Source organism: Cordyceps militaris, assembly GCF_000225605.1.
Source record: "Cordyceps militaris CM01 unplaced genomic scaffold CCM_S00004, whole genome shotgun sequence".
NCBI lineage: Eukaryota > Fungi > Ascomycota > Sordariomycetes > Hypocreales > Cordycipitaceae > Cordyceps > Cordyceps militaris.
In genome coordinates, this window is record NW_006271972.1 from 2089335 (window position 1) to 2101299 (window position 11965).

Genomic DNA, 11965 nt, shown 5'->3' on the forward strand with positions numbered 1-11965 from the left:
TTGTAGCCCGGTGCGGGGGAGTGCCCGCGGTTGTCGTACGACGGCTGCTGCGGGGCGTAGCTGGGCTGGGACTGGCCGTAGGCACCGGGCGGCGCGGCGCTGTTGCTGTTGCTGTTGTAGTCTTGGTTGTAGCCGCCGCCGCCGCCGCCGCCGTTGTTGTTGTGGTTGTAATTGTTGGGCTGGGAGCCAGACGAGTACTGGGCCTGTTGGGGGTAGCCTCCGCCGTTGTAGCCGCCCTGGTTGTAGTTGGGCTGGCCGCCGTAGGGAGCGCCGCCGCCGCTGTTGCTGTAGTAGTCTTGGTTGGACATTATTTTGGGCGTGTTGAGGGAGGGGGGTTTCAGAAAGCCTTGTCACAGGTTTTTTTTTTGGGAGTAAAAGTCGAGGGTATAATGTGAATGATGGAATGAGGGAGTAGAGAAGGGGAGGGAGGATGAGGGGAATAAATACGTAGTTGGGAGGAATAGAGAGCCAAGCCCCCGTGATGACGATGGCGCGCTCACGTATTACGCTCAGGGAACGGAATGGAACCCCGCGGCGAGGCAGCCTGCCCGCGCGCCAGTCTGCGCTGGTGGCAGTGAGAGAAGGCTGCCTGGCAGGCTGCAGCCGGTGGTGGCGCAGCAGTAACACAGCACAGCACAGCACAGCACAGCACAGTGCGGCTTCGGCGAGGGGGGCAACCAATCCCGACCAAGTAGCCTTGGCTCTTTTGGAGCACGCTGAACCAACCCCGACCAACCAAAGCCGCAAGCCGTTCGCTCACGCCGTGTGGCGCAGCAAGGGCAAGCCTCGAGGTGAACTGCGGCTCGTCCGGTGCCCAAACAGTTTGGACCCTGTGACGTTTTTGTTGTTTCTGGGATGGGGGAGTTCGTCTACTATTGGAAACACAATCTCGGCTTCTCGGCTTTGGGACATTCTGGAAGCCGGTGTCGCCATCTAGGGCCGAAATCGAATCTGTCGCATCCGCGTGGGCAGATGACGTACTAAGTGCTACTCTCGTTGGGCTTGTAACTACCCTGATGAATATTGACATCTACTGAGGCCATTTTGATGGGATCTATAATTAAATTTGTTATTAACAACAGTGTGATCTGCGGAACTAGTTGTCCCGGTTCACTGCGGAGGAGAAACAGAAACTAGGTCACGAAATCCGGCTCAAAAATAAGCTCTTACCACTAGAAAACAAAGAAGTTATCACCTATATAGCTATCAGAGACAGTCCCTGGTATTCGTCTACTCTCAAGGCGTGCGATAGCAACTACCTGTGCTCAACCGAGGTTCTTGATGCACGCACCCTCGAGAGAGTGCCACGACATCTGCGGCCTCTGATTGGCCCTATTTACCCCGCTTTCGTTACGTTGAATCCCAGCCACGGACCAACCGCTCTGTTTCCTGCCTTTCATCATGAATACTCGTTTTTTTCATCGTCGATCTGACGTTTTTGATCGCCCGAATACTACAAAGACACTAGGGGCTTAGAAGTCTGGCCAATACTTGCCCATTAAAAAAAGTCCGCGTGCGCCCCCTCTATAGTGAACAGAATGGGGGAAACAACGATCCCTTTGGATGCGAATGGCCTCACCTACTTGCCTACCTAGGTACGTCCGTACACCCACTGTTTCAATATACTAGTCGCTGTAAAGGGTTTCAACGTGGATAAATGATTGTGGTGGAGTCAATCCCCGTGAGGTATAGGTAGAGTTTGGGGTCCAGAGCACTTTGAAATGTCTGTCAGCCTCTCCTATGAGTTGCTGCTGCCCGATTCACACAGCCTTGCAAGATACATAACACGCACCTAACGGGATACGAACCGTCTTTAAAAATACCCCATGTTCGAATTCGATGCGAGCTACAACCTTCATCACCGCTTCCTTCCTTCCCTATGCTGTCGCCGCCGCGAACGTTCCATTCCCGGCGCGTTACCGGTTTGCTATATAAGCGATTTCGCTACCTTCGAGAGGGCAGGCACGGAACACGCACCTAGTCCAAAATGTATTATCAAATATCTTGTTTGAGTGGGGACAGCTCCCAGCCTGCTCATGTCAAGCACGGTGACTGCGCGTGACAGCTGACATGCACCTCACAGGGGAAGCCTTTCGGTGCCCAACCATGCTTTTTCCTGTTTTCGCAGCTATACAACCTTCGTTCTCTCACAAAGACCAAACCACTTTATATCCCAGAGACAGAGATACTTCGCACAATGGCGCCATCTTCGGAAGAGGGCGTTCGCCTTGAAAACATCACTGCCCAAAGAGACAAAAGTAATACGGACATCGACATTGTTGCGATTCACGGCTTAGACACAAAATCTCCAAATACCTGGACGTTCAAGTCCAAGGACGGCAAGCCAGATGTCAACTGGTTGGCAGATTCAGACATGCTCCCGAGCCAGATGGACAGAGCACGCATCTTGACATGCGACTGGCCGGCAAGCCTATTTCAACCGTCCGCGCTGACCTCCAAGACCGTGGGAGACTATACAAGGCCTCTTTTGGCGGGCATTAAGCGAGAGCTCTTGGAAGACGATCATTTCGAAAGGGAACCGCGACCCATCCTTTTCATTGCGTCATGCCTCGGCGGCGTCATTCTAAGCGCCGCTCTCGTTAAAGCGGCCAGCGCCGATAGCGACTACCATCGCATTTTCCGAGCCACTCGGGGTATTGTTTTCTTGGCTACGCCATTCCGAGCGACCTCATTTAAAGATGTCGCCGACTGGGCCGAGGTTGCGCTGCGGTTCCACGCCTCGTGTACAGATCAGAAATTGACCACGCTCATGGTCCACGCGAAAGAAACCGATCCCGTAATAATCGAAGAATTCACCAGATTATATAGGGGGAAAGAGAACCCATTGGAGCTGGTCAGCTTCTGTGAAGGCAAAACAACGAGCCTAACAAAAAAGGTAGTTTCTTGGCTGTCGCTGCCGCGTCAGCTGTGCCAAGAAAAGCTGGTAAACAGTTCCAAATGCACCCATCCTGGGATGACGGCTAATGGCTTCTAGTTGGTGGACGAAGGCTCAGCGCACCTGGACATAGTTACAAATCGACTACGCCTGGATAGATGCCATTCTCTGATGAACAAGTTCTCCGGTCCTGATTGTGCTGATTACCGGACGGTTGCTGGCGAAATAAAAGCCGCAGCTGCAAATATACTACGAGGAACACTACTGAACCAGGCTGATGACTATATCCGGACCAACTGCTACCCGGAAGCCACGCAAATTACTCGTCTTTCAGGTGCCCCGCTGCCAATGGATCAGTGCTACATAAACCTCACCCTGGTAGAAGCTGACCGGGCCGGTGAAGTGGTGAAACACAATTCATTGGATACGGCACCACACAAAAGGCACGAAAGGGAAATGGTCATGGAAGTCAGTTTGTCGACGTTGTTCAACGACCGAAACGGTAAACTGCCACGCAGGATCATGATTCGAGGCAGCGCGGGAGTTGGAAAGACAACATTGTGCAAGAAGATAGTCTACGACTTCCATTATGGGACATCCACAGAATTGCACCGCCTGTGGACGAAACTCTTCGACCGTGTTCTCTGGATACCTCTAAGAAACCTCAAAGAAGAATTGGTACTCAGCTTCAACAAGTTGCTTTTTTATGAGTTCTTTTCTATCCCGCAGGAACGACAAGACCTTGCAAATCATGTAGCGGACTTGTTGCCTATGATCAGCAGCAGGACGCTTTTTCTTCTCGATGGCCTGGATGAAATCTTGCCCGACCTTCATGTTGGAGAGAAGAGGTTTAAATTTCTTGAGGTACTACTGGGCCAGAACAATGTGATAATCACATCACGGCCGTCCGCCAACCTGCCTGACCTGCTTAGACCATGTGACCTCGTGCTCGAAACGATCGGATTCTACCCTTTACAAGTGAAGGAATATATTCAACAAACCTTTAGCCGTCTCAGCAGTTCATCAGGCGTAAATAGAACCACTGACGAAGCTTATTCCATCTTGCAGCTTCTCGACAGACACGAACGTTTGCAGACTCTTGTGCGAATCCCAATTCTGCTGGATGCTCTGTGCTATACTTGGGATGAACGACGAGACGCAGACCGAGCCGGCCCTCCAGCTACCATGACTGAAATATATTCAGCCCTGGAAATAAAGTTGTGGAGGAAGGACGCAGTCAAAATGGGCAAGAGGGCTAGAGGTACACCAGTCACAGCCTCTGATGTTGCTACGGGCGTCACTGGCCTCATATCTGATGAGAGACAATTTCTTGAGCTCCTCGCATTTTCTGGACTTGATGCAAACAAGATTGTATTTTCTTCCGTTGATTGGGAGCACATCGCGTCTCGTTTAAATTGTCGAGAATTCTTGCCTAGTAGGCAGCTTCTTCAAATATCTTTCCTACGCACAACGAACCGAAACCGAGAATCCGGACCCTGCCACTTCATTCACCTGACGTTTCAAGAATACTTTGCAGCCCGGTACTTTGTGAGGAAATGGACGGCCCCGGACGCGCAGCTAGAGCTGCTTGGACGCGGCCGCGCCAACACGATGTTGGTCAACCCCAAAGAATACATACGCAAACACAAATACACGCGACGCTACCTCATCTTCTGGCGTTTTGTTGCCGGACTGCTTGACCAAGAATACCAGGCGTCATTGGTCGGCTTCATCCACACTATCGAGCAAGAACCACTTGACCTCCTGGGTCATGCACACCATGAGCTGCTTATGTATTGCTTGAGCGATATTTCGGATGCATCAGAAATGCGGCGACGCTTGGAATATAGGCTTACCCAGTGGCTTCTATTTGATGATAGGCAGCGCGACCGCGTCGAAGAAGCTCTAGATGCGTATTCGAGCTTTTTCGAACGGTTTAGGCCGGGGATAGACAGTCAAGCTGAGTTTCCCGAAAGAGTCCTGAATTCTGCCATACAACAAAGCGCGCCGGGAAGTAGTTTTCGAGAGCGAGTTTTACTTTCACTACAACAACGAGCGTTGATACCGGACAGCACTCTAAGGATAATATTTTCCTGGCTCCACAGCAACCACCCTGACTACAGCCTCGCCTTGAGTACCTTGCGTAGGCAGCCTCGTTTGCCAGACGCCGTCCTTACTACCGTGGTAATGCATCTCTCTGACGACGAAGACAGCGTACGCAATGACGCAGCTCGGATCCTGTGCTCTCAGGAATATTTGCCCTACGAAATCTTTGATGCGATAGCGAAGCACCTGGACGGTCACTATTTGGACGTGTGTAGTGCGCTCCAGGCTTTGAGCGACAGAAGGACTTTACCGGACCAAGTTGTATCAAGAGTTGCCATGTGTATGACGCATGAGAACGAAGAAATCCGCGAAGACAGTATTAATACCTTGAAATGCCTGGATCCCGCACCTCTTGCGATTCTGGCGGCGATGGAGGCGCACCTGGACGATACTGCCGTGGAAGTCTGCCAGGCGGCCTTCTTTGCTCTCTGTGCACGATCATGCCTACCTCAGGAAATTGCTGAACGCGTCGCGGCAAGGTTTAACCATGAGGACCCGCCCTTCGTATCCATGGGTCCCTATTATGACAGTGGGTGGGAATGCCTGCCTCCCAACCTTCTTGCAGCGATACTGGAGCGGCTTGATTTTGGTGAATGGATAATGTGGACTGGCACATTCGAAATGTTAGCCAGCCAGCCAGCATTGCCCCCAGGGGTTCTATATGGTATAGCCTTGGGGCTTCATCACGATGACGATAATGTTCGTGGCCAGGCCATCAGCATTCTAGATATGGCACCGAGTTTGCCAGAAGACTTACTTCTGAAAGTAGCAGCACGGCTCCACGACAAGGACGATGAGGTGCGTTCCATCGCTTTTCGCGCTCTAGTCCGGCGCTCAGACTTGTCAGAGCATGTCAACAGAGAGTTGACGGCCGCGCTTAATGATGAAACGTACTGCGTACGCGCGGCCATTGCTGAGAAACTACCCAAAGAGCTTCCCTTGCCTCGAGCAATTGTGCAGGGAATAGCCAGCCATCTTGGTGATATTGAGCCCATGCTGCGGCTGAAGGCTATGACTGTACTAAGCCGGCAAAAAGAACTACCGCCTAAGATTTTGGCAGCCATAAAAGCAAATCTCAGAGATCAGGAGTATTGGATCCGACAAGCCGCCGTGGAAGCAGTATTTCGCATAACATCACCAGTCTCACCTACCGACAGCGAATTCTTCAGTCTCGTTCGGAAGAGCCTGCACGACGAGTCCAGCCATGTGAGACACACTTCGTTCATGTTATTGTGCACGCTCCCGAAGGTCCCTGAGGACATGCTTGAAGAGATCGTCGCAACGTTTGTTGAGAATGACCCACCTGTGGCACAAACCGCCCTTCGTTACCTATGCAGCCAGCCTGTCTTGCCCGAGAGGGTGCTTTCGATGCTCTCGGTTAAGATCTGTTATTTTTGCGATGTCTATGACGTGACGGTAATTTTGGAAGATACGCTCCGAGATGACGTGCATCATTGCTTTTTCCCACATCTCCTCAACAGCCGTCATGCCGCAGCCATATTAAAGCCCCTGAGACATCTGGCCTTGATTACTCATTTAAGCTTTTACATCAACGACGGCGAATTTTGCTTTAATATTGACGACGGCATCAAGAGGTTTCCCATTAGTGTAAATCCCAATGTCTTGCAAGATGTTCGGCCCGATTGGTCACCAGCTATTAACGAGACACACGTGATCCCCTGCCCTGTGTATACAGGGAGGTGTTGTGATTTAAGTGGCGATGAAGATATGTATGATTAATTAATTATATTTCTTTATTGCATTACACTAATTGGACAAGACGAAGATATAAAACGATATGTGCTTGAGCAGTGCGATGTCGCCAACATCCATCAGATTGCGGATCAGCAGTTTGTAGACCAGCTGGTAAATAAGCTCACGCAGAGTGCAAGCGGAATGTACGGGACCCTACTGCGGGCTGCCCGCGGATATGATTCGAATGTTGATCGCATCACAGGTTCCTACTCGCGGTACTGCAGCTACGCACAGTATTAAACGAGCCGACTATTGGTGAAATGGAAGACAAGCTCGAGCAGCTTACCGACGCCTTGATCGACGCTTTCGACGACACTCTGTCCCGCATCCAGCGCCTGCCAGGGAGTCGAAGCCGGCTGGCCCTGTCGGCACTTATGCATCTCGCGCACGCCAAGCGGCTCTTCCAGGCCGCCGAGCTCAGCGACGTTCTGGCGCTCCGCCCGGGCAGTACCTCAGTCAACGCCAAGTATCGACCCACGGCCAAGATGATCCTCGACTGCTGCCAGGGCCTCGCTATGCTGGATGAGCACACCGGCCAACTGCGCCTTGCGCACTACTCTATACAGGAGTACCTCGTCGCCGCGTCCGACACGCTATTTCCCCAGTGTGAGGTCCGGCTGGCGCTGGACTGCCTCAGCTATCTGCTGCTCGATGACTTCAAGTCGGGACCGCTGCATACCCGCGCCGAGATTGCCACGCGTGTTGCAGCGTACCCGTTCGTCTCCTACGCCTCCGCGTTCTGGGGTCGCTACGCGCAGCCGGTCGAGACCGACGCCGCAGTGTGGGACGCGCTGCTTCTCTTCTACAAGTCAGTACGTGCCACCGCCGCCGCGACGCAGGTTCTGTATTACCAGAAGGGCTACCACGAGGGCTACTATGGCGTGCGTGAGTCCGTCAGCACCTCACCCCTGCACCATGCCGCCATGAACTGTTTGACGCACTCCATTCACACCCTTCTACCGCACTTTGACGTAGACGAGGCCACCGCCATGGGCACCACACCCCTCATCAAGGCGGCCAGCAGCGGGCACGTCGCCGTCGTGGCGCTGCTCCTCGCGCGTGGCGCGGACCCCCACCGCTGCAACTGGTACGGCGACGCGCTGCAGTGCGCGGCCGAGGCGGGCGAGTGCGCGACGGTCCGGCAGCTGGTGGACTGGGGCATGAGCCCGGAGGGGGGGCAGGACGGTGAGAATGGCGAACGTGGCCGAGCGCCGCTGAGCTGCGCGCTCGACAGGGACCGCGCGCACACGATCGAGACGCTGGTGGACCTCGGTGCGGACCTACACCTAGAGTCGGACGATGAGCGTGAGAATGTATTCTTGGAGGCATGCAGTAGGAATGGCGAGAAGACGGTGGATGTGTTGATAAGTCGTGGGTGGGTGGATGTGCGCGCGGGTGGCCATCATATGGTGCAGGCGCTGCGCGTGGCGACACTGCCGATGCTGCGGCACTTGATCGCAGCTGGGGCGGATGTAAATGCGGTGGACAAGGATGGCCGTACAGCGCTGTGGTATGCGAAGCAGGAGGATGACGAGAAGGCGATTCGCATCCTAGAGGAGGCGGGGGCAACACTAGGCGGAGATGAGCAATCGATGAATGTGGAGGGTCGTATTCCGGACTTGAATGGTAGAGATGAGTCTAAGAACGATGCGTCGGCCGGAGAAGTAGAAAACCACGAGGTTGTGGCGGCAGGAGAAGCAGCAGGCCACCCGCCATTGCCCATCCAGAGCCAAGGCCAGATTCAGGGCAACACAGAGGAGCCACAAACACCAGAGTATGGACACATACCCATCGTAAATGAGTTCTTATTAACTCTGACGTAGACACGATCCGGGACTTCATGACGACAAGCACCCATGTCCATTCGGCAGCTGTGGCTGGGGTCCGGGGACCAAGACGCTCCGGGACCGCCACATCACGGAGCGGCACGAAAAGGGTGGCGTTGATGGCAAGTTCTTTTGCTCCGTCGACAGCTGCGAGTACTCACCGAGCGGCGGCAAGACATTTCCGCGAAAAGACAGCTGGCACCAACACATGGTTGAGACACATAGAGCCGGGTAGGTGAGTACATGAGAAACGAATCAACGAGACTGGTGTGCGCTGATGGGTGCCGTCTGTTGAATAGGAGAACCAGTTGTGATTTTTATCTTCATCTATCGTATTAGCTCTTTGTATGTCAAAACTCTTGCAAAAAAAACTTTTGTCTTCGTGTCCTCCGTCTTTTCAAGCTCATTCCTCCCGACAAAGCAAAACATTGCGTCTAAGCCTTGGGGATGACAATGCCGTAGTGCTCATAGGGGAAATTCTCCAGCGTCTCGAGATACTCGGCCCAGCCGTCGTCGATCTCGCCCACCTGGTGCAGGTCCACGTCACCCGCCTCGCCCGTGCGCCCGGCCAGGATCTGGGCCTCGCGTCCCTCAACCTCCTTCTTGAGCATCGGGTGCGGGCACCACACCACGCGCATGCCGGCGCGACGCCCGGCCTCGACGCCCGGCACCGAGTCCTCAAACACGAGGCACTCCTGCGGCGTGATGGGCGGCTCCCCCGCGGGCAGCGAGTCGTTGACCGTCTGCAGCGCCAGCAGGAAGATGTCCGGCAGGGGCTTGCCGCGGCCGGCCGCGAGGCGCGTGTCGTCGCCCTTGACGCGACGCTCCTCGGGGAACACGGAGAAGAGGTCTTGCAGGTGCGTCGTCTTGAGGTCAAAGTTGGCGCGGTGCGAGCTCGTGGCGAGCGCCATGTGGACGGCATGCGGCGGCGCGCCGGGGTTTCCTGACGGCGCGCCGGCGCCCTTGGTGGCGTCGAGGTCCTGCAGGAGCTGGGGGACGCCGGGCAGCGGCTTGGCGGTGCCGAAGAATTGCTTCTGGAAGACGGACAGCTGCGCCGAGTACTCGGCCGTGGAGATGGGCAGCTTGGCCCAGTCGCTAAAGATTTGGTTGGCGGCCGGGCCGGGACGCCCCTGCAGACGGGCCTTGACGGACCACGGCATCGGCGGCCGGTCGTACTGGGCGAGCACTTTGTTGACGCACAGCGTGTACAGGTCCTCGGTGTCGAGGAGCAGGCCGTCCATGTCAAACAGGCAGGCCCTGACGGGGGGGAAGCTGGAGAAGGCGTTAGCGCGTACTCAAAGCATAGTTGCGGGGAGCGTGGCCAGGGTACATACTCGGTCTTGGGGGCCATTGTGAGTGAGACGGAATCGCGGATATTGAGAAGCAGGGGAAAAACGTGGCAGTGATAGAGGCGCGTTGAAGATGTGAATTGGGCAGTAAAATGCAAGTTGCGCGGGGTGGTGGGGTTGCACGATCCACCTTGCAGCAATGTCCGAGGGCATCACATTACACCTGCATCTCACCAGCTGGAGAATCGAATTTGTCCAAGTGGGCTCTGTAGCTGTTTCACTGTCTAGCCGTACGATTTATGGCATCTCATGAGTCACCCGCAGCGTCGGCACCGCCAGAGGCTGGTCTGAAGCAGACCGACGAGTCGACACAAGCTAGCACGACACGGTTCTCTGCTGAAGAAGAACAGGTGCGTCCAGGGCAGTACAACAGGTTCTTGGTCAACACCGATATACTGACAAAATAATGGCAGGCACTTTTGGACGAGTCAGCACAGAAAAAGACCAAAGCCAACGAGTTGTTCAATGCTGGCGAGTGCGATGCCGCCCTCGTCCAGTACCAAGAGGCGCTGGAGTCATGTCCCGACTACAGACACTTTGAGCGAGCCGTCATCCACAGCAACGTCTCGGCCTGCCAGCTGAAGCTTGAAGAGTGGGTGGCGGCCATCAAGGCGGCCTCGGCCTCGCTCGATGCCCTCGTGGCGATGGAGCGCGAACTCGGGCTGATTCCCGAGGCCAAGCCGGAGCCCGCCGCCGGCAAGAGCAGGGAAAAGGGCGCGGATGCCAAGGTCAATGAGGGCGAAAACGCAAACCACCCCTCAGACGGGAAAGCGGAGGAGGGCGAACCAACCGGCGCGGAGCCTCCGCCATTCATACCCGCTCACGTTCCCGAGGCGACCAAGAAGGACATCCAACGCATACGCATCAAGGCGCTCCTGCGGCGCGGCCGTGCGCGGGCCGAGGCCGGCGGCTGGTCCAACCTGTCCGCCGCAGAGGAGGACTACAAGGCGCTCTCCGTGACGCCCGGCCTCGCGCCGGCCGACGCCCAGACGGTGCGCCGGCAGCGCCTCGCGCTGCCGCCCAGGACCAAGGCGGCCCAGGAGCAGGAGATGACGGAGATGTGGGGGAAGCTGCGCACGCTGGGGGATGGCATCCTGAAGCCGTTTGGCCTGAGCACGAATAATTTCCAAATGGTCAAGGATGGGGCGACGGGTGGCTACAGTATGAACTTTCAAGGCAATAAGGAATCATGAAACTGCTCGTTCTCGAGGGTTAAGAAGGGAAAGAAAATTTGATACGGGATCAACGGACGTGAGCCATGGTTTATATCCACATGATTGCTTGCTCTGTATATTCATGCCCATTGTTCTTGGGGAATTTATTACGAGTCTCCTTTCAAAGAACCCCAATCTCTCAATATTCGGACCATTCTGACATCAACCAGCGCACCCTGTTTCCCGGATTTGGCAACGCAACCGGCTGATCGTCGTCTGAATAAGTCCCGGAAACAACACCAGACCCAAGACACAAAGGTGATGACGGGCTGTAGGCTGGGAGACTAATAAACAGCATATTAGCGAGGTCAATACAATAGAGGTAGTTATTGCAAGCTGATAGACCAGAAATATTGAAAAAGATCCTGATACTCTGTCATTTAAATTACTGTATATTTGGCGACCAACAACAGAGGCTCTCGCTGCGTCTTTACAGCAACCGTCACCATGGACCAAAATAGCTAGTAGATTATGAAAAAGAAAACGCGTCGATTATAAAACCACCTTCGTAAAGAGTACACTTTTCAATACGCCGATTTACCCAAGCTTGATCACCGCGCAGCGCAGCCTTTGCGTTACGAATGCGACTCTCGTGCGGGCCATTGTCTCTGAACAGAATCCCGTCCTTGAAAAGCCACATCCTGTCAAAAAAACTCCGAGGAAATCGAGATATTTATAATCAAATTATAAAAGATGAATCAGACAACTACGTATTTACTGATGCTAGTTTTCTAGGAAGATGTTGAGAGACGAATTGATGCTGGACATTGGCCTGCGCGGATTTTCCTTGCAACCTTTTTTAGTGGTTGGGTAGCTGCC

The 11965-nt window shown here is 54.4% G+C and overlaps 4 protein-coding genes across 4 annotated transcripts in view; 2 read left to right on the forward strand and 2 right to left on the reverse strand.

Annotated features, from left to right (window-relative positions):
* The window catches only part of CCM_05652 (uncharacterized protein), a gene marked incomplete at both ends in the record, with an annotated part of 691 nt that extends 383 nt beyond the window's left edge, over window positions 1-308 (reverse strand). Inside the window, one exon of the mRNA XM_006670796.1 lies at window positions 40-308. Within this exon, the coding sequence (XP_006670859.1) occupies window positions 40-308 (269 nt within the window). The remainder of the gene's footprint in view (window positions 1-39) is intronic.
* Window positions 309-2197: 1889 nt separating this feature from the next.
* On the forward strand, window positions 2198-8818 carry CCM_05653 (ankyrin repeat-containing domain; the record flags this gene model as incomplete). The annotated part of the gene is made up of 8 exons (XM_006670797.1): window positions 2198-2944; window positions 2996-3925; window positions 3992-4923; window positions 5002-6418; window positions 6509-6673; window positions 6815-6959; window positions 6992-8531; window positions 8581-8818. The coding sequence occupies 8 exons, from the start codon at window positions 2198-2200 to the stop codon at window positions 8816-8818; spliced, it is 6114 nt and encodes a 2037-aa protein (XP_006670860.1).
* Window positions 8819-9017: 199 nt separating this feature from the next.
* Window positions 9018-9934, reverse strand: CCM_05654 (HAD superfamily hydrolase, putative; the record flags this gene model as incomplete). Its single annotated transcript, XM_006670798.1, has 2 exons — window positions 9018-9855; window positions 9918-9934. The coding sequence occupies 2 exons, from the start codon at window positions 9932-9934 to the stop codon at window positions 9018-9020; spliced, it is 855 nt and encodes a 284-aa protein (XP_006670861.1).
* A 137-nt stretch (window positions 9935-10071) lies between these two features.
* Window positions 10072-11125, forward strand: CCM_05655 (tetratricopeptide repeat protein 1 (TTC1), putative; the record flags this gene model as incomplete). The annotated part of the gene is made up of 3 exons (XM_006670799.1): window positions 10072-10162; window positions 10197-10282; window positions 10346-11125. The coding sequence occupies 3 exons, from the start codon at window positions 10072-10074 to the stop codon at window positions 11123-11125; spliced, it is 957 nt and encodes a 318-aa protein (XP_006670862.1).
* Between the last annotated feature and the right edge of the window lie 840 nt (window positions 11126-11965).